Genomic DNA, 21,217 nt, shown 5'->3' with positions numbered 1-21,217 from the left:
GATGTTGGAAAGGGCAATAGTCCATGAGAGGATCACTCTTTTACTAAGTGGCCTGCAGAATAAAAAAAGTTGGCAAATTACTGCCAAACCATATACTAAAGAATCCCTTCACCCCTCTCTCTAATAAAACAAGAACTCACTTCAGATCTTATATCACAAGTTTTTAAATTACTGGTTACAACTTTACATGTAAATTATCTCTGTAAAAATGTCTGGAAATTTTTCAAAATAACTTGTTGGGTACTCTGGCTTCCTAACATTTTGTGGAGTACTTGCAGTCTCAAAGCATTTGGCAAACTGAAGCTAAGCACTTGTTTGTGAGAATCAAGTATGCTGTGCTTGTTGAGAAATGTTTGTCAATGTGAAAATATTTTGTCCCATACCTGCCTACTAATAGCCCCTCAGAAAAGTATATATGCAATTGGAATTAAGGGATTTTCACCAAAATATTTCATATCTGTGGTATATTGTATTTATAAAATGGTATGGATTGAAGAAGCAATCTGACTGGTGGAAGATTGCAAATCTATATGAATATTTAATCACAATTTTTTTTCTCTCTGAAATCAATACACCTATGAAAGGGGCAGGATCATGGTGGAGGCAACAGTGGGCAAAAAATGTCCCCCCGTTTCATTTTAGGACTGTAAGAATCTGTCATGAAAATAGATACTTCAACTTAAGCAACACTAATGTCTATTTCTAATGCTTTCATCTCTAACAACCACATGCCAGACACAATTCAGACAAGGAAAAGTTCTGTTCCAACAGGTGACACTCACCTCTCTTTCCTTGTTTACATCATATTTTAAAGTAAGACTGTTGTTTCATGTTGCTCAGTTTTTCTGAACACATCTTTGGGTTTGCTCAGAGAATTTTGTTTTACATTAAACTCTAAAAGCCTCAAGATTTGATTTGAACCTGATCTCCAGTGGTAGACAACCAAGCCCTTTTAAAATGAATACTTTACCTGCAGAGTTTCAGCCATAGCATCCTTGTACAATGCAGCTACTGCTGAGAGTTGCCATTCACTCTGCATTCTCTGAAATAGCTAGGTCTTAACCTACTGACAGCTTTAAAAAATTGAACCAGGACTTCAGCAAGGATCTAAAATTGGATAGGGAGCCAAGTGCACTGCACAAAAAACTGCCATAGGTCCGTCCAACTTCGCAAGCAGGCTGCCATAAATTGACCTGACTGGAACTTTTATATGGCCCTTGTAATCAAACTCAGATATTATTTATTATTTTTATTGTAGTAGCTCCCAAAGACCCTAATCAGGATTAGGGCCCCATTGTGCTAGGTGCTGTACAAATACCATAGAGGTTGCAATCCCAGCCCTGAAGAATTTACCATATAAAAAGGCAAGATACACAAACAAACAAAATGCTAAAAGGTATAAATCTTATGAATTACTTAAAAAAAAAAAAAAAAAAAAAATCTTTCCCCGGACCCACCTCTGCCTCCCTTCTTCCCTTCTGGACCTGGGGCCCAGCCAACCTGCATCACTAGTGCTGAACTGATGTGCCTTATTGCACATCCCACAAAAATTGATTCAGGAATGAAAAAACATAGGCATTGCAATAATACAACCTGGAGACAATGAAAGAAAGGATGAATGTGGGTAAGTCTGCATCTGAAAAGGAAAGGTAATTTCTTCTGATGAGCCAAACATGGGAAAAGAGGTTTCTGGCCACTGCTACTATCAATGTGTCTAGGAGCAGCTCTGAATGCACTACAACTCCAGAATTGTGCTCCACATTGATAACTGGAAGGCAGATACCCTCAAAGGGTGAGAAGATAATTCCTTCCAATTACTCAAAGTGCTTTCTCCTTCCCACCAATCTCAGGTCTGTCTTGCACACATTGAGATTTAAAGCAGGCAGTTTGAAATTGACACTGTTTGGAGAGAAGCAGGTCTTTTCAGAAATATGCCATGGTATTTTCCTCCCACTGAATTACTAAATTACACTGTATGCTATGCCACTGCAGCAGCTGTATGTAGACGTGGCCTAAGCTTTCATTTTTAATTAAGTTTATAACTTCCATTGTTATGAAGAAAATCTTTCAAACATGAACCAACTGCAACATTGCCTTCCTGACTGCATGAAACAGCAGTTCTGAGACACGTGAACTGCTGCCTTCATCTCAAGGAGATGTTAATTTTGAAACCTGATAAGTTTAAATGTCAACATTGGATGGGATTTTCAAAGGGGCCTAAAGCAACTATGCATCCTATTACCATTAAGCTTTAATGGGAATTGAGTGTCTAACTCCTTTAGGTCCCATTGAAAAATCCCAGCCACCGTTAACTATTTCACTGCTGAGCATGTTAGCAGAAATAGCCAATTAATATATTTATCCCACAATCCCAAACTGCTTCCCATTGATCCATAGATACCAAAACCTCCAGTTTCCCTTCCCTCAACTTCTACAATACGGTCACCCTTTGTGAATTCAAAAATCTGTGCCATACCAAAAACTGAACGTGTCGGTACAGCATACATTTATTCTATTTATTATCAAAACAAAGAAACCCCAGTGGTTACTTAACTGACTACATTATTCATATTTAACTCAATTTTGAATTTAAATTACGCTGTTGCAGAATTTCCAGTCTGTTACACCAGAGTGTGCAGATGTCAGGGAGCTTCCCACAGAATTTGAGTTCCCCTTGCCACGTAGTCCTGAAGCCTGGGTAATATCCCCTCAGAAAGCCACTTACATAGGAGAAAGTGTATTTACACAATAAGATAGACCTGAATTTTGAAAGCATGAGGGACAATGAAATTCCAGAAAAACAATTCTTTATCTGAGTGAGAAACAATGAGACCCAGCAACTAAACTGGTGGTGTAGCGGAATGGTTCTCAAACTGTGGTCCATGGCGTATTTGCTGTTGGCCTGCATAAAGCTGGATGATCACATGGTGCTAATTCTCATACTGCTTGCATAGGTGTTCATGGACATAATCCAGCCATATGCTAACCACAAGTAGAATAGAAATATCCAGGAGCAGGAAGGAGAGAATGACGCAGATGGGTAGTAGGTTTCTCTTCTCCCCTGAACAGCTGGACTAAGTGACAAGGAAAGCATATGTGGGAGGAGGAGAAGGATGAAACAAGGCAAGAAAGAAGCATGTGAATGGGAGCAGAAGAGAGAGAATAAATGAAAAGAAAAAGTAGACAATGTGATAGCTTGAAAAAATTACTTATTGTATGATTGAAAATATATGAGTAACTGTTCCTTTACTTACTGTAGTTTTCAGTTGCAAAACCTACATTGATGGAGTGATCACATTTTAAGATAAATCTGTACAGAAAATGTCATTAATAGAATCTTCCTGGGTTGGGAAAAGTATATTAGCATGATAAATCTAAAAAGTCAAAAAATATTGCAGCAACATTTGTATAATAATTACAGAAATATTACAATCTCAACTTGCACATATACAACTATAATAAAATTCTGTCCAAATAAATATTTTCTACTGTGTTACTTACAGAAGTTAACATTTTGCCCTGGTACATATTCAGCTTTTCCATTAAACACAGATATTAATGTTGTAGATGAAAAGTTGTTCCTCCCTCTCTTTCAATTTGCTTCAACTCTATAATAATTAAAGCATTTTTCCTGAAAGTAAGATTGACACAATCCTGTACAAAACCTTGATTATCAATATGACAGGCAAAGAAAGAAAGCATTCAACAAGTGACTTTCCTTACCTTCAGCACAGTGATGAATGGTACAAAGTTAGCTCTCTGAAGCCCATTTTTATAGAGGTCTGAAAGAGAAAACTGGTACTAGTTTTGCTACTTAGCCTTGGCCTTAATAATAATGCCAGCTTGTCTTTTAGTCTGGAAAATAAAGCTCTATGCCGATAGAGGGATAAAGGAATAAAAGGGAAGAAAGGGAATTGAAACTGATTTCTATTCTTTTGCTGCATGAAATTCATTACATTCTTAATAAGGGGGAGAAAAAAAAAAAGGAGAACAACCCAAGGAAATCTCAAAAGGGATTCAGTGAAATTAGATTTAAATCTCTAATGAGAGCTAAGTGATTTTAGCAAAGGAGATATAAAACCTTTGTATTAAAATAAGCACATGAAAGAATTGGAAATGTTATGTATCAATCAGTGCAACTATAAAGCCAAAATATGCAAATGCTTAATCTTAAGGATTTTTTTGTAAAAAGATTTGAACTACGAAGAAATAATGTCAACTGCCAGAGTTGGTAATGTCTTTATTCTGTTGATTAGGGTTACTCCCTTGGTCTTCTAGTAATTCCCATCACATATATCATTTTTCCAAGGCAAGGAAATACAATTTGCTTTGTAGGCAAAAAATAAGAAATTAGAAATAAATACATATACTCTAAAAACAGGTTTAATTTATTTAAATATTTTATAATTAAATGCATATTTGGCACTTTATGAAATAAAATGTAAATTAATAAATAAAACTGGTAAAAGAGAATTTTATATCCATAGTAAAAAGTTCTCTTTTCTGGAAACTATGTAACTGTAGGGACAGAATGAATAGTTCCATTACAGCTTTATGATCATACAATAGTTATGATGTGCTACTCCACTTCATTAATACAAGTCTCCATTACCCTGCAAGGTCCCAACACTTGATGACAGGGCATGTCAACAGAAGAAATGTAGACACCTTGTTACAAGTGCCCACCTAAACTCCCCTGTCTCTGACACAGGCCATGTCAGATTATTATTATATAAGGATTAGATTTTTATTGCTAAATGATGGTAAATATTGATTTCTCCATGTACACACACAAACTAATGAAAAAATAAATCTATAAAAATTTAATTTACAGATAGTCAAAGTATGAAAAATCCTGCTTGAGAACTTTTAGAGTTTCATTTAAGGATATTTACTTTGTGTACTTTTGCATGTTTCTTTAATAGTTTGTGTTTTAATAGTTATAAAGCTTTAACATTTTGAGACTCAAGTTCTACTGTCATTAAATAATTATTGTCTGTCCCCTCCCCATTGTCAAACCATCCCATAATTTCCTGCAAGTGTGAAAATTTAATTTAATAAAAAATGCTTAAAAATAAACACCAATATTATCAGTTGAAATTATAAAAAAAATAAACAACCAAAAATTGAAATTTGCCAAGCCTATATGTAACATTTAGAGTGCAGTAGTGCCTGAAAGCCATAATCAGGCTGGGTCTCGTTGTGGTAGATGCTGTACTAACATATCATGGTGGAGTGAGGATGCACTATGTTTGAAAAAATCAAGAGAGTACTGACAAAGTGGTTCTCAGGAACCAGAACAGTAAGACGATGCTTATAGGAAATCTGGGAATCAGTGAATCAGATTCTGAAACCTAATTACTAACAGAGCTGTACACAGTATGTACCACTTTTCACACAGATCGCTAACAATTATGGCAACAATTTTTTAAAATAAGCAATAAGTATAAATGAATGCAAGTTTACATGTAGAAATCAACAGTGAGCATTTAAAAAATTATTTTTTTGCCTGGAGATATTTTAAACATGCTGTAAGTTGATAATGAAGTTATTTATATTAACTCATCTATTGATTAAGAACAGCGCTAGAGGCCTTATTTTTATTGCATTATTTTTCTATTTGGGGAGGACAAGGAAAATGTGGTAAGTGGATTTTGGCAGAGGATAAATGCTGGGATATCAGAAATCACACCTTGGCGTTTCACTCTCATGTTCCAGTGGGATAGCAGTGAACGTAACATTACTAAGTGTGGCACTAATATCTTGGCCATTAGGATGGGCATGTTTCCTCTAACCAGACTGCCATCTTGCTTCTTTGTATCCAGAGAGAGAAGGGAAAAAAATCCTAAAGTCAGTCTTGAGCTTGGATACCGTAATAAGAACAAATGTAGTGTAATAACCCAATGCACTTTACTGGGTGAGGATTTCATTTCAGACACACATCTTTAGATACTGGAATACATTCTGTGTACACAGCAGAGGAGGGTAGGATGGCTGCCCTAACCTGTGGTACCACAGTGCTATGAATGCCCCCCTGATGCCCATGCGCTGTGGTCAAGAGGGCACCGTGGCCCATGTGATGTCCTGCCTCGGTGGAGGGGGCAGGCGGGTCGGGCCTGCTCCCAGCCGGGGGAGGGCCTGACGTTGCAGTGGGTGCCATGGCCCACACAGAATCTAGCCAACTCTTCAGAGACTAACTTTTTGAAGTAAAGAGGTAGGCCCAAGACCAAACTAAGGATCTAAAGCACCCATGAACTTTGAGTGTTTGAAGCTATCCTTTTTAGAGATGGCTCCCAACCATACTATGCACCCATCCAATTTGCCTTTTTCTCCTTCATTTAGTTGTGTTAGTTATGCCTTTGACTTAATCAGAATGGCTCAAACAAAGATAAAACTACAATAATAACTGAAGGTTGAAAGATATAACATTTAAACATTTCCCCTCAATAGAACTATTAAAATGGAGAAAAATTCTGTATTTTAAAGCTTAAGTGATTCTCTTCTAAACAAAGAAAATCAATATAATTTGAATGACTTTGGCTCCTGCATGACACTTCATATAAATTAAAAACCCCCAAATATTATGCTAATTAATACTATTACATCAGTGATCTCTTAGAAGTGTAACTTGGCTACCAAAAATGATGAGATTAGTTTATAGAGCCCTCTTTGGCTAAAGCTTTGTACAGTTACGAGCTTCATGAAATGTTCATAGCAAGCCCTCCTTTATTTATTAAATACTATTGTGAGTAATTTTTTTAAAAAAGTTCCATATGCCAATATATCTCAAGTGCATGTGTGTGATGTCTAAGCAGTGGGATACCGAGCCTCTTGGTGGATTGCATCCACCAGCTGACTAGAAAAAAATCAGTGTACATTCCATGGTCACTAAGGCTACATGTACACTATGAGCTAGGGATGGGATTCCTCAGCTAGTGTGCACATACTCACACTTGACACAATCAGACTGGGTCTGAATAGGGACTTGGAATGGTTCTCTCATTACAAGAAGTAGTTGTCACTGTTCACACATTCTTACCTTCTAATCAATGGTTGTGAATAGGCCTCATCTACCCTAACTGAATTGACTGTTAGCACTTGCCCTCCCCATTGTTATGTTTCTCACCCTTGGATATATATACACACATATACACACCTCCTATCTGTGGTTTCCACTTCATGCATCTGACAAAGTGGGTTGCAGCCCACAAAAGCTTATGTCCGCAGAAATTTGTTAGTCTTTAAGGTGCTACAGGACTCTCGTTGGTTTTGCTGTATACAGACTAACACAGCTACCCCTCTGAAATACTCACACTAGCTCTCATTGAGCTAGCACAAGTATAAATAACAGTGTTGCCATGGCAGCACAGGTAGCTGCACTGGAGGTGTGGCAGAGCCATGTCCAATGTACACACACCAGTTTCAGCAGGTTTGTACTCGGCACAGCTCAGCCGTGCTACCGTGGCTTCTTTATACATGTACTAGCTCAACGAGAGCTAGTGTGAGTATGTGCACACAAGCAGGGGAATTGCACCCCTAGCTCGTAGTGTAGACATAGCCTAAGCCTGGGGAGGGACGAAACAGTTACTCATTCCCTCTCCCTTCTGCTGGCCAGGCTCTGCCCATGCCCTTGAGCCCACCCAATCCTGAGTCATCTTTTCTCTCCACTGTAGAGATAGGAAGGGTTAGAAACATCACTAAAAGAGGCTGTAGAAGTAGAGAAAAAATATTTTGGGAGTAGGGGTGGAGAGAGAGAAGAGGGGGCAGGACCCAGGATGGACCCTTTCTTCCATATATAAAGGAAAACTAGGAGGGGTCCTACAGGGGCATGAGCAGGAGTTTAAATTTGACTCCTTTTGGAAGGGTGCATTTTGTGCTCCTTGTCCCACTCAGGAACTCACTCTTATCCCCTCGCCATCAAGGAGCTCGCTCTTCTTCCCCCCACCCCCCAGTGCTGGAAGGAGCTCACTGTTCTATCCTCCCCACCCCCCTCTAACCGCAGGAAGAGCGCGCTCTTTCCTCCCAGGCTGTGGAAGGAGCTTGCTCTTTTCTCCTCCCCTTCCCCTCCAGTCCTAGGAGGAACTTGCTCTCCCCCCATGTCCCCTGGGCTGGAGGAGTTCTGTGTCCCTGACGATTATTGGGTGGGGCCCATGCCTCTGCTAGCCCCTCCTTGTGCATGCCCCTTGGTCTGCCTGGCATGGAAAGAGTACCACAGATTTTTAAAAACTAAAGATTTTATAACTGGTAAATCTGAATAAATGTAAAGTGACTTTTATAAGAAATGTGTTAGTTTCATTATGGTAGCGTGTTTGTTTTTACCTTCGGGTGGCCTATTGGATGTTGCCACAACGACAACCCCGTTTTGGAAGAGATTTTCAAAAAGCTGTTTCAGAATCATAGCATCAGCAATGTCAGTGACCTGTGGAAGACAACACATTTGTTTTTCTTGCTTTCAACTTCTGCCATAATAGATCTGCAAATGGTTTCATAGTCAGAAAAATGGCTTGTTAGTAAAATCCTGGAGAAGGATTCTAATTATTGCTGGGAGAGGGAAGGGGGAGAAATAAGAGAGATAATTAATAAGCAGGGAATGCATGGCAATCTTTTAAAACTTGTCTGCTCTTTATTACAGAACCCCATTATTTCTTTACCAATTGCTAAATGATTCCATGTTAACTTCTATTATAAAACTACAGGTGGGAGACAGAGAAAACAGACCTAAACATTTAAAAAGAGGCCTAATTAATTAGAACCAACATGAAAAACAGAAGATAAAGAAAGAAAATACACACCAGCTGTTTTACATTTCTATTACCTTTCTGGTAAAGGTTGGTAGAGGTGACTTTAAATGGTCATGGGACTTTAGAAATAAGGACAAGTAGCCAACTATACATAATCAGCTGCTGTAGAAAATAGAATGATATGACATAGATACTATTGTGTGATTGTTGCACAAAACAATTCAACAGATGGCCCATCACAAAAATAAGCAATTTCATTGTTCTTTTTAAGTGCCTTCTATTACTGTCCATGAATAATCAAAAGGCACTGCAGTCACTTCCAGCATAGTCAGCCTCTTCTAACCTTCAGACAAAACATTCACTTAAAAAAAAAAAAAAGAAAAGAAAAAAATTGGGTGCTACAATTAATACTGAAAAAAAAAATTAACAACTAGTAGTAAAGTGAAAATTCTTAGGCAAACTATTTACTAAAGCTAGTTTTAACTAACTTTATGGTTTCTACAAACTGAATACTATAGACTTGCAGCATACAAAATGTTGTGTGTTAGACTGGAGGAAAATGTAGTAAACTTTTCTGAACAGAAGAAAAGTTAGATATGACAGTATAATATATGGGTTACAGAATCTAATAGGCTAATCAAAAAAAAAATTCGTGTACCCAATAACTAAACCATTTTAACTGCTATTATCCATGTTTCTCTTGCACTCTCCCCCGTATTGTTCATTACATTCCCTTGCTACACTTTTCTTAAATTAGGCCCTGATCCCACAAAGGGATCTCTGCCTACTTGGATTGTAAGTCTGGATCTGTGGGCTCCAATCCTGAAGTAGATAACACATGGGCGGACTGCTATACCCATATGAAGCCTTGCCTTTCACGGGCTAAACAGTCCATCCATGTGTTATCAGTTAAAGGATTGGAGCCTTAGGCCTAGTGCAGTCTACACTTAAAACGCTCCCGTTGATACAGGTAATCCCCCTCCCTGAGAGGCGGGAGGTAGGGGTTAGTCTACACATAAAATGCTGCAGTCGTGCAGCTGCAACATTGTAGTTGTGCTGCTTTAGTGCTTCAATGAAGAAGCTACCTACGTTGATGGGATGTATAGCTATGTCTCTCAGAGGTGTTGATTCTTAAATTCCTAGTGTAGACCAGGCCTTAGTCTACATTAGAAAATGTTTGCCAGTATAGCTATACTGGCAAACTCTTCTAGTGTAGATGCACTTTATACTGGCAAGAGTACTTTTGCTGATATAGTTTATGCCATTCCTCAAATGAAATAAACTATGCCAGCAAAAGCACTTCTTTGCCAGTATAACTGTGTCTACAATAGGGTTTTGCTGGTATAAAAACGTCATACCAAAAAAAAAATATAAAAAAAATCACACCCCTAACCAACATTACTATACTGGCAAAAGTTTTAAATGTACACCTGGCCTTAAACTCTCCGGCAGTACTTAATGTGTGCCAGGGCTGAGCCCCAGCAACTCTAAGCTTGGCAGTTCATAACCCCGACACCTCTTGGCTTGCTGCGACAGTTATGAAAATTATGAAAATTTCTTGAGCGCCAGCACCTAATTGCTTGAGCCCTAATATCTCTTTCATTACAAATTAAGCATTGCTCTTGGGGGTTTGAAGGTTAAGCCACTGCAACCTCGGCTTAATCCATTAATTTGTGGAGAACGAAGGCGAAAAAGGGGGAAATGAGGAAAGACTTAGACCACGTCTACACTAGCACTAATGTCAGTGTGAAAAAACACACCCGAGCGACATAAATTTGGCCAGCATAAGCACTTGTGTGCATAGTGCTAGGTTGGCGGGAGACACTCGCCTGCCGATATAGCTACTGCCACTCATTGAGCTGGTTTTATTATGTCGACGAGAAAGCTCTCTCCTGTCAGCATAATGCAGCTACACAAGCACTCTTACAGTGGCACAGCTGTATCGGTACAACCATGCCACTGTAAGCTTGTTACTGTAGACATGGCCTTAGACGTTGCTCCTGATAGCTAGTTTGGAGACAACAGGGGGAAGCTTAAATAGAAACAGTTTTCTCCTTCCCTATGATCCATCCTTGGGCAACCATTCACTTAGTTCTTGTGGGATGACCAATATTGAATTTTTTTTAGAAATATTTTCTTTTCTTCCTTATCAATAAGTCATTTTACAAGCTCAGAAACACGTCATGGAGTGCATGTCTCATCCAGCAACTCTCTGGTGGGCTCAGGGCAGTTATTATACTTCTATCAAGGCACGCATGGATTGCCTGAGGAACACACAACCTGTTGAGTGTAGCTGCTTACATATCAGCTACTGATGTTTTCTTGAAGACTTTTCTGAATTATTAAAACTTCAGAAACTTTCAAAGTTGTCTTCAAAACCCAAGACATGTAAAGGAGAGTGGTGCTTACATTACTTAATTTGAAAATTAAGATCACTGTTAAATTTAGCTTCTGCACAAACATTCAAGCAGAAGCTTCTTTTCAATTGTTTGAATGCCTATGTTATTTCTGATAAGAAATAAGAACATAACTGCAAATTTTAAAAGAATTTGCACTTTTTATTATTGAGTCAGAACAAATCTCAGGAACTGGGTTTTTAAAATTGTGATACAAATTATTTTACTAAAAATGTCTTTTTTTTTTTTTTTTTAAATTACACACTCGTGGCAGAATATACTTTTGCAAGAGCAGAATACATAATGGAGGACTGCAGAGAATTATAACATTTATGTATATTCCAGTGCAAATGTTTACAATGAAGTAAAAGAAAGCAATGAATAAAGGCCTGTTACTGAGTTATTATTTGATGTTACAGAATTTTAGTGTTTTTGCCTTACCAGAATAAATTAACTTCTGAAAGCTATATAATTAATAAAGCAAGAGTCATTTTGTGTACTGGGGTGCCAATTTATTCTCTTTTGATCTTGTACAGCTTTGGAAGAGAAAGATAATTTTACAGTGTAAGCAAGCAGAAGACAATAACTGAAGCGTTCTCATAGCTCAGGTTTTTTCTGTACCCAGCATTCATTACAACTAGGAACAAAAGAGAAGGCTACAAATTACCAATAAGGGGAGTCTGCTAATGGAGAGAATGGAGAAATTTCATTAGCATTTAAGAGAAAAGATTTTTATGACCTAGTGCTGCTTTCCATTATGACTCACTTAAGTAAAAAAGAAAAAAATCAAATAGTTAATTTACATGTGTAAGTGCTTGAGACTCAGTCATCCACTGATTGGTACTGCTCCATATAATGAATGACAAACATAAGCATGTATTATCAGTAATTAGTATTAGCACAAAAATAAGAGCCTAGTTTTTATTAGAGTCTTTTAATAGCTTTGCTGGCTTGTAAAAACTGTCTAAACTGTAGTTCTTTTTAAACCCAAGTGATACTGAATAGTATTTAAATACTATCTCTGTGAGATCATTCTGCTTACCAAAAAGTAGGGATTCTATTTTCATTACCATTGCTACCTACCAAAGGTATTACAAAATTAGAAGCTTAATTGTTTGTGTATAGAGTTATTTGAGCACTCAACAAAATAAAATAAAAATCCAGATTTTATTGACCACCCGTTAGGATATTGAAAAACACCAACATTATAATTACAAATGGCATGAATCTCAGGTAATTTACATCTAAGGCCAACTATTAAAAGAGTATACGATTTATGTGGATGCAAAAAAGATGGGCTACTTAACATTTATAATAAGCACTAATGACAAAAGATTGGGAAGAAAAATACTATTTATTAATCTGTGCACAAGCAGCTCATATTCAAACTGATGGAGCTTTCATAAACAACTAGTTCATAATAGGCATACTCAGAGGCTTAACACAGTCATTAGTATAGTGGCACCCATACAATACTTGCAACATGATATCTATTACATCTCCTCTTTAAGATACTTGAATTCTTTCAGTAAGAACATTTAGAAATAATATGTAGAATAAGTCAATATCTGAAATACTTTTCTAAGTTACTTAGTTCAATAAGTTATTTTAATTCTGTATTTGTCTGGCTTTTTCTCACCCTCACTCCGACAGCCTCCAACATGATTTACTCCAGAGTGATTAAGATAAGGCTTCAGACAGGAGTTAAATGGGACTCAGCAACTTCAGCAATGCTGATGTCTCTTACAATTCTGCATTTGGTAATCTCTAAAATGTGGGCATTTTCATTGTTTTCTGCTGTCAATGTCACAGAATCTCCTCTATACCACAAAGAATGATTCACTTTTTCTCCTATATGAACAGGTATCTAAAGGAAATCTCTAATATTTCAAGTAAATTTTGACAACATCTCTGGTATTTCTGTCCATTTCCACAATGCATGATCATGGTTCTGCTGTAGGAGTAATGACTTGCTCCCACTGTCATTGTCTGTTCTCAAGTAAAAGGATTTTTCAGCCGTCATTGTGGACAGCAATTTTGTCTGCATGTTACAGTAATATTTGTTCTGCCTCTTTTGTTTTTCTTCCAGTTGCATTTGTAAATCCAGTGTTTGCTTAAATTCAAGTAAATCAAGTCTTATGTGAAGACTGCTGATTAGCATCTCTGCTGGGGAAAGCAACTAGGGAAATGAAGGATTACATGGGTGTCTATATTACCAAAATTAGCTTTCTTTAAGAGATTGTTCCCCCGATCTGAACAGCTCTTCCAGACATTACATCACTTTGTGACTATTTAGGCAGGAAGATGACATATTCAGAATGAGAGGCCTTAGCAAATTTCTGAAAATTGGGACTCACTGTCAGTAATTAGAACCTACACAGTAGCGCATAGCTTACATATTGTATGACTTGCTACAGATGATCAGCATTCTACTGTTTGATAGTTTTGAAATCCCTGAATTCAGAATATGAATACATTAATAAATACATGTCTAAAATTGACATAAGTGTTCAGTGCCCTGGGAATACTAACGTGTTTTAAGTAAAGTTGTTGTATTTCCCTCCCAACCACACCTTGGAAATAGAAAAGGGAAAGTGTTATTTTATTCAATAAAATGATTATTGTACTCAAACTTGACAACAGGGTGGAAGAGGCAATCGGCTTGAAAAAAATCCCAGAAGGATTTGAGCCTATCTTTGAAGTATGTAACAAAAGCAGAAAACTCCTCAGTACTGGAATACCCAAGCAGTGGGTACCCATGCAGGAAAAAGAGTTATTTACACCAACATATCCAATACTGGAATTAGCAAAGAGGCTCCTTTATCAAGTGTTTAAAATTTACATCTCACGCATGAACATGTTTATTTAAAAACTTCACATTGGTTAGTAGTATAAATACAACATTTCACATAGCTGCTTTACGTATCAGTTTCTGCAGAGCTCTATTTTGCTATACTATTCATACTCATTGGATGAAGTAAATATAAAATTACCAGCAAACAATCAGGTTAAGAATCAGAAATAGTACTTCATTCAAAGGCAAGAGTTAAAATCCCCAGTATCAAAATTCAAGGTGAATTTTTAAATTCCCTGGAAAAACATGAGCAAGCCTAATACCAGTGGTTTCTATTAGAAAAGGAATACAGGGAAAAGAAAGCCATCAGGCAGTAAAAAAATTACGGCAAATTGTGAGGAAGCTTAATGCTGTGGTGGCGTCCTTGCGCCTGACAAGGAGTGTAGATATGCACTGGTAGTGTTTTCTAGTTGGAAGGAGGAGACTGGGAATAAAGCATAATGACTAAGAAATGAACTCTTCTCCCATCTGGTAACATGACTTGCAGCCTCTCTTCTGCCTGTGAAATAACTTCACAGCATAACCAGTCTTTTACAAGTGAGGGAAAATGGCACATTTTCACTAAACTAAAATTTTAAATGTCTGTTACAGAGTTTACTTGTATTTGTACAAGCAGACTAATCAGCTGCCAAGTATTTTTGACACTTTTGTGTCAATGGTGGCACACGCATTCCTCCACTTCTCCCCCCGCCCCCCAAATCTTTGTATTTACAATACCTACACACACAAAAAAAGATGGTGACACCATGATGTACCTTGCTTAAAACTTTACAAAAGCCAGGCAACTCACAACTGAAACTGAAACTTTTTCTTGAATTCACCTTATTGTCTTTAAGTATTCCAGTGTTGCCTCCTCCATTCACAAATAAGCAACCAAAGTTAGAAGCAAAACAAAATTCAAAACCAAAGGCTGAATATCTTAGGCTTGCAGAAGCTGACGGATTTTATACTAGTGTGTAGGAAACAAAGCCATTATTTGAGAGTCTTCTAAGAAAGTTCAATCCATTTAGCGAAACAGTATCCTACCCACGTTACCTTATTATTATACTTGAGTAATTTTTTTTAAAAAACACGACAACTACACAAAAGCATGCCATCTCGTTAGTTCATTAGTTCATTAATTTGCAAAAACAAGTTTTGACACAAAAAAACAAAACAAAACAAAACAGCAGTCTGAGCCCATGTCTCAAAGATATATCATAACAACATCTAGTTATTTGTAAAAATTCAACAACAGAATACTTACTAGTATACTAAGTAACATAATTAAAACTTAATATTTGACAAAATATCAAACAAAGGATATTCTGTGATATAGTATCCTTTATTGCAGTTGTTCACTTATTCATAAATTTGCATAATTCAATAATGTGCATCTCGTCCTCAGTCACTAGTACAAAAACAAATTCAACTCTAATAAGAGACCAATCTTGATATCTTTTTAAACTATCAAAAGATATGCAAGACATCTTCTTAAATAGGATTTTTTTTTATTATTATAATCATTCCCATGAATGACACTGCATCACAGCAATGGCCTTGTCCATTCTGCACTGATACAGTTTACTAAAGAATCCATCATTGCTGCAAAATTATGCTCTAGAACAGAAGATTTAATTTTTAAAAAAATTAACTTTATAGCACTCATGGCCGCAAAAAAGCCTTCCAAATGTGAACTGAGTGTAAATTGATGGAAAAATAAGGTTACTTACCAGTAACTGATGTTCTTCGAGATGTGTTGCTCATGTCCATTCCACTATAGGTGTGTGCATGTCTCCGTGCACGGCTACCGGAACTTTTTTCCCCTTAGAAGATCCCGTAGGGCCGGCTCCGGCGTCCCCTGGAGTCCCGCACATATGCCGCGGTATATGAGGCGCTGCCGGCCCTATGCCCTCTCAGTCCCTTCTTTCCACCAACTCCGGCAGCGGGGACGGGAGGTGGGCTGTGGAATGGACATGAACAACACATCTCGAAGAACTTCAGGTACTGGTAAGTAACTTTGTTTTCTTCTTTGAGTGCTTGTTCATGTCCATTCCACTATAGGTGACTAACAAGCAGTACCTTGGAGGTGGGCTGGAGTTAGCGGTCAGCTGCCTGCAGCCCAGCTCTGCTGAAGCCCACTCCTTCCTGCACCTTGGACAGAGGCGTGGTGGGACGTGAATGTATGCACCGCCAGCCTGGCAGCTGCTTTGCTGATGCCCTGCCCTAGCACTTCCGCTAGGAAGGCTGTAGATGGAGCTTGAGCTCTGTTGAATGAGCTGTGGCGTCCGGAAGCGGCACCTTCACCTGCACGTGGCCGAACACGATGCAGGAAATTTATTCACAAGGAAATTGCGCCAGGTGGAGATCGGTGAACCTTTCATCCGGTCGGATGCTGTGAGGAAGAGCTGCTTCGCTCTCTGAAACAGCCTTGTACATCTGATGTAGAAGCCAGGGCCCCACTCATGTTTTAGTGAGTGCTGCCTTCTCCTCTCCTCCGAACTGTGTGATTCGGGGAAACCTGGGGAGGATATGTGATTGGTCCAATGAAACTGGGCAACCACTTTGGGCCGGAAGGCCCGGTGCGGTCTCAACTGAACCTATCTTATAGAATACAGTATGGGGGAGGGCTCTGAGGTCAGAGCTCTGATCCTGGAGACTTTCCTTGCCGAGGTAAATACCCTCAGGAAAGCCATCTTCCCAGAAGGCCAGAGTAGAGGGCATGACGCCATGGGTTTTGGGCGGGAGGGGAGCCGTGGGCCAGGAAGGACCAGGTCGAGATCCCAGGGAGGCACTGGGTCGCGGGCCTATGGATAGAGCCTCCCACCCCTTTCAGGAACCGAACCGCCATCTGACGGGAGGACTGCAATCCCCCTTCCAGCAACTGATGGAAGGCTGATATGGCTGCTAGGTGGGCTTTCAAGGAGGCCACAGTCAGTCCCTGGAGCTTTAGCTGCGGCAAGTATTTCCTGGATCACCTATACCATCGAAAGGCTGGGCAGAGTATATCAGGACTGCTCCCGGCAGGCAACAGCCACTTTCACTTAACCCGGTAGATGACCTGTGTAGAGGGCTTCCTGCTACACATTGGAACTCACTGGGCTTGTTCTGAGCGGCTTGCTCATTGCCTCTCAGCCACTAATCTATCACTCCCTGAGGTGTCGAGGGTCCAGGTCTGGGCACCAAAGGTGACCATGATCCTTGGAGCTGGGATCGCACTGACTCGGCGGCTCCCGAGGCAGGCGATTGAGAAATCCAGCATCATGCTGAACCCGTGCTGGCGTGGGCAAGCCAGAACAATCGAGATAGCATCTATTTAGCGCCTCCTCGTTTTGAGCTGGACTGTATGCAGCAGGGGAAAGGCAGGAAAGTGAATATGAAGGTCTCTGACTGATACAGATGAATGGCGTTGGCGAGCGCCCCTTGACCATGGACAGAGCAGCACTGCAGACACCTCGTGCTGCAGTCTGATACAGATGGATTCCCTTTGAGGAAAACCCCCCTCCAGATGGTTGTAGAGGTCCTTAGTGGGTGCCGCAACCCCTCGTGGTGAGGAAGAGCGACCCCTTGACGTGGTCCGCCTCGCCGTTCCTCACCCCCGAGGAGGTGATCACCGCCAGGTCCTAAGGACCAATAGGTTTCCTTCATAAGGCTGACGAATGGGTTCCCACCACCTGTCGATGTAGTACATGGTTGCTATACTGTCTCTCAGCACCTGTACCTCCCTGCCCGCGATAAAGCGAAGGGACATTCCGCAAGCGCTGCGAGCGTTTCACGGGTATTCACATTGGTGTGCTGACACCTCTCCTCCTTTGGCCAGACACCTTGTGAGCACTGATACGGCACTTTACCCTCTGCTTGAGGCAGCCACTATCAGGGTAACTGAAGGAGCGTGTTCCATGAACGGAACGCCCCTTCCCACATCCTGAGGAGTCGTTTACCAGTCTCAGGAGTCTAGGGCTTGCTGCTGGTTTTTTTTTTTTTTTTTTTTTTTGAGGGGGGGGGGTGCGGGGCCGGGGGATGGAATCGTAGCCTCCCGGTGCAGGAGCTGCCTGCTCGGACTGTATCCCGGGGCCATGTCTGAAGCAGCCTAAGCATCAGGCTAACTATCCTCAACCCATAGGTGCAGGCCACCCTGTGACCTATTAGCTGTCGGCAACATTTGGCTGTTGTCGTAGGGCATTTGTGCATGTGGCCCATCCCGATGGACTCTGTTCCACAGCATGGCTGGGGCAAAAAGGTCTGGTCCAGGAAGCAACCGGTCACACCGATGCCTTCCGTAGGCTGCACCTGAGTTAACGGGACCTTTGTGTGTTTACCCGCAGGACCCGCCAGCCGCAAGAGTCGCCTCACCGGCTCACACTGCTTTGGGTTTGGGACCTGGGCCTGTCTGGGTGAATCATGCACCCCCAAACACGCAGCTACCACTGCCAGGCCAAGTAACAGACTGCGGGGTAAGCTGTAAAGCATTAGAGGGAGTCAACCCCTATGAAGTGAAGGAACCTTTGAGGATGTGCGTCCCTGACATCCAGGGCTCCTGTTTCCACTACTAGAGCTGGGGGGACCATGCGAGACTTGAGCCCCTTGTTCAGTATTTGTGAGACGACATAGGTCTGCCTCAAATACCCCCCCCTTTTTTTTTTTTTGGCGGGACGAGGAAGTACCTCGAGTAGGACCTCTTCTGCCATCGCCTGTGGGACCTCTCCCGCTGTTCCTGGCTGAGGCGGCCTCAACCTCTTGGATGTGGAATTGCCACTGAGAGGGAGAAAGGGGAAGGCATCGAGGGCCTGGGGGGAGGAGACGACTGGGGGCCCTAGCTCACCGAACTATCTCAAGGACCCAGTGGTTCAAAGGCCTTCTGGCTCACCCAAGCCTGAAGGAGGGTATAGGCTACGGCGCTGCCCTTGCATTCACCAGCAGAAGGGGCCTTTTCCGATTGCCCTATTGCTGAGAGGACCCTTACTGGGGGCCTAAGGAGCCAGTCAGGGCGGATGGTGTCTCCTAGACCCCCTGACTCTGTTCCATTGCTCGTAGGTCGCGAGACGGCCATGGCTGGCACCTCCGCCGCTGCTGTCCCTGGAGACCTGCCTGATACCTGAAGGTCTGTGTCGCATAGCGGCACAGGGAACAGAGCATGGTCTAGGAGTCCCCTGAGACCATGCAGCTTTGCCTCTATCTGAACCGAAAAGAAGGCTGATCCGTCCAAGGAAGGGTCCCAGATGGGCTGCTGGATCCTTTCAGGATAGCCCGGGATTGTAGCCACTAGCCTCTGGGCATGCCAATGGCGGGGGGTATCGCTCCGCCCACTGAATCAGCAACAACTGAGAGTGCCAGGAGCGCTGCTCTAGCTCCCGTGGTACCCTCTTCTGCAATGGCATACAGGTTCAGCGTCTGCTGCCGGGCAGGGCCTCGGCAAAGCGGCTCACCTTCCACTTGCTGGTAGTGCTATTGAATAAAGTCTTCTCCAAATAAGTCTGGCTTGCAGTTGCCCTTGTTCTTTGGAGTAGAGCCCAGCTGCCCTGCCTATCCCTGTGGTTGGTGGCAACCACCACCAGGGACCCGGGGCGGGGTGGTGAACCCCGTGGCTGGGTGTAATACTTTTCTTGGCTCATTTAGGCATTGGGCTACGGAGGAGGGGTTTTGCCAAGAGACCCTCACTATGTTGAGCGCCCCTCTGTAGGCCAGGAAGGCTACCACACTGTGGAGCCCCTCAGTAGCATATTAAAGGTTATCTGACGCCCCTTTTGCTCCTTCGCCTCCAGCCCCCAAGTGGAGGCCACCTCTTGAGCAGTTCCTGGTGTGCCCTAGAATCGGGAGCATGCTTCATCTGGCAGGGGGGGCGGGGCTCTGCAGGCTGCAGCCCCTCTTCCCGCCGACAGGCGGTCCCTACAGAAGTCCCTGCCCGTGGGGCCGAGTCATCGTCTGAGGGCGCATGGTGGCCCTTTCCTTGTACTTGAGGCACTGACTGCATCCCTGAGGGGTTGACAGACCGTGGTCTCCCTGCCCCCCCCAGAAAGCCCCCTAGGCCTCCATACAGCCATTGGGGTGACCATTGCCTCTGAGGCCATCCGTCTGGGGCTCTGGCACCTTTCGTTTATGGTTGCTCCCCCGGGTACTGCATCCCCAAAGGGACGCTGAGGCACCGTTAACAGACCGCTGCTGGGGCTGCTCAAAAGCTTCTTACTGTGTGGTACTGTCACTCCAGAGAGTGACCCCTCGGTGACGATGACCTCGACTACCAGGTTTGTTGTGGGTGCCGCAGCCAGAGCAGGCGTTCAGACAATCATCCCTGCATCAAAGACTTTTTGCGCTCTGCATGCGTCTTGGCGCTGAGTCAAGCTCTGGCAACCAACTCTGCCTGGCCTCAGTGCAGGGCGAACTCCTCGGTGCAGAGTCTGTTTCCAGCCACTGAGTTTGGCGCAGCCTCGGTACGGGGCAAAACCTCGATGCCGAGGCTGTTTCCAGCATCCGGGCTTGCTTTGGTGCAGGGGGTGAACCCGTTGGTGCCGAGCCTGTCTCCAGCTACCGGGTTCTGCACTGCCCGGCGAACTCCTCGGTGCCAAGTCCATCTCCGGCATCCGTGTTCTGCACTGCTGGGCGAATTCCTCGGTACCGAGACTGTCTCCAGGATCAGTATTGCGTCCTTGCAGGCGAACTCTTCATTGCCAGAGCGGTGGGATGGACCTTACCCGGTGCCGGGGGTCGAGACCGGTGTTGGGCAGGCGACTTCGCTCTCCACCTCGATGCAGGTCGGTCTGGCAACCACAACCTGGGATGACTTCTAGGGGAGTGTTCCTGTTCTACCCTAGGAAACCAGTCTGCAGGAGATCTTCCTCCCCAGACTGGGGATCTCCTGAGCCATTCAGGAGATCCCAACACAGGCTTCCCCTTAATGCCAGCCCCTTCTCTCTTGTGGAGGCATGAGCAGCGGTGGCATATGCAAGGCCAACAAGGCTCTTGCTGCTCTTCGGCCACAGAAGTCGACAGTGCCGGTAGGTGCTGAGAGGCTTCCCCACTCCCCCGAGTCAAGGGAGGCTCCCTGGTTGGAGACACTGGCTCCGGCAGCGGGTCTCCATTATCTGACCTCGGTGTGGATCGGTGCTCCACCTCGCCTGCTCTGACGGGGTGGGGGAGTATCCACCCTCTGTCTTCGCGGTGTCGAGTCGGGTCGGTGCCAACGGTGCCCTCTGCACCGACAGCATGCTGGATACTGCAGCACAGCGGGTTGGATCAGAGTCGACTTGGGG

At 42.5% G+C, this 21,217-nt stretch overlaps 1 protein-coding gene across 2 annotated transcripts in view; it reads right to left on the bottom strand.

The window, feature by feature from the left end:
- Nucleotides 1–21,217, bottom strand: part of AFG1L (AFG1 like ATPase) — a 123,303-nt gene that overhangs the window by 58,328 nt on the left and 43,758 nt on the right. The window contains exons 6-7 of one of the 2 annotated variants that reach the window (XM_067546563.1): nt 8,320–8,419; nt 3,724–3,782 (exon numbers count right to left, since the gene is read on the bottom strand). The exons of the other annotated variant lie outside the window; for it this stretch is intronic. Of the exons in view, the coding sequence (XP_067402664.1) occupies nt 3,724–3,782; nt 8,320–8,419 (159 nt within the window). The remainder of the gene's footprint in view (nt 1–3,723; nt 3,783–8,319; nt 8,420–21,217) is intronic. 2 annotated transcript variants of the gene reach the window in all.

The sequence above is a fragment of the Emydura macquarii genome, unplaced genomic scaffold (assembly GCF_026122565.2).
Source record: "Emydura macquarii macquarii isolate MOO-44397 ecotype Brisbane River unplaced genomic scaffold, CSIRO-AGI_Emac_v2 contig_1146, whole genome shotgun sequence".
In the NCBI taxonomy this organism is placed as follows: domain Eukaryota; kingdom Metazoa; phylum Chordata; order Testudines; family Chelidae; genus Emydura; species Emydura macquarii.
The sequence above is the reverse complement of the archived record's forward strand: the minus strand, read 5'-3'. Positions and strand labels throughout refer to the sequence as shown.